General features: G+C 35.9%; 1 protein-coding gene across 2 annotated transcripts in view; it reads left to right on the top strand.

Moving 5' to 3' along the window:
• Positions 1 to 527, top strand: part of LOC119588546 (cdc42 homolog) — a 15,887-nt gene that overhangs the window by 12,534 nt on the left and 2,826 nt on the right. For both annotated transcript variants that reach the window (XM_037937185.1, XM_037937186.1), the window contains exon 4: positions 188 to 297. In XM_037937185.1, the coding sequence (XP_037793113.1) occupies positions 188 to 297 (110 nt within the window). The remainder of the gene's footprint in view (positions 1 to 187; positions 298 to 527) is intronic.

A 527-nucleotide genomic window follows, 5' to 3' on the forward strand; every position in this document is an offset into this window, starting at 1 on the left:
TAGCAGTAGTAAAATTATTGATTTTACAGGGTAAATACTAGCCAGAAAAAGGGAACTATTATAAAATATACATTTTTTGCTAAAGAGACGAATTCAGACATAGAAAAGATCACTCGGCTTGAAAGGCCTATTTATCAGGAAATCCATAAGTCTTTTGTTGCTAATCCATGCATATTCCCCCCCACAGGTCAGGAGGATTATGACAGACTGCGACCTCTTAGCTATCCACAGACAGATGTTTTCTTAGTCTGCTTCTCAGTGGTATCCCCTTCGTCCTTCGAGAATGTCAAGGAAAAGGTGAGAGCGAAGGACAATTTTGCTGTTGTAAATTTTTTGAACACGTCCGTCTCTGTTTAGGCATTCAAGAGCTTTGAAAAAAGGAATGTAATACAGGGTGGGAAAAGTATTATTTTGTTTTGAATAATGTGGGTATTTTCAAATCGGAAGTAAGAAAAATAGATAAGTAAATGAATGGTTATATATAAAAAAAAGGGGGTGGGGAATACCAAACAATTTTTCTTGGTTTT

This window comes from Penaeus monodon, chromosome 24, assembly GCF_015228065.2.
Source record: "Penaeus monodon isolate SGIC_2016 chromosome 24, NSTDA_Pmon_1, whole genome shotgun sequence".
In the NCBI taxonomy this organism is placed as follows: Eukaryota; Metazoa; Arthropoda; class Malacostraca; order Decapoda; family Penaeidae; genus Penaeus; species Penaeus monodon.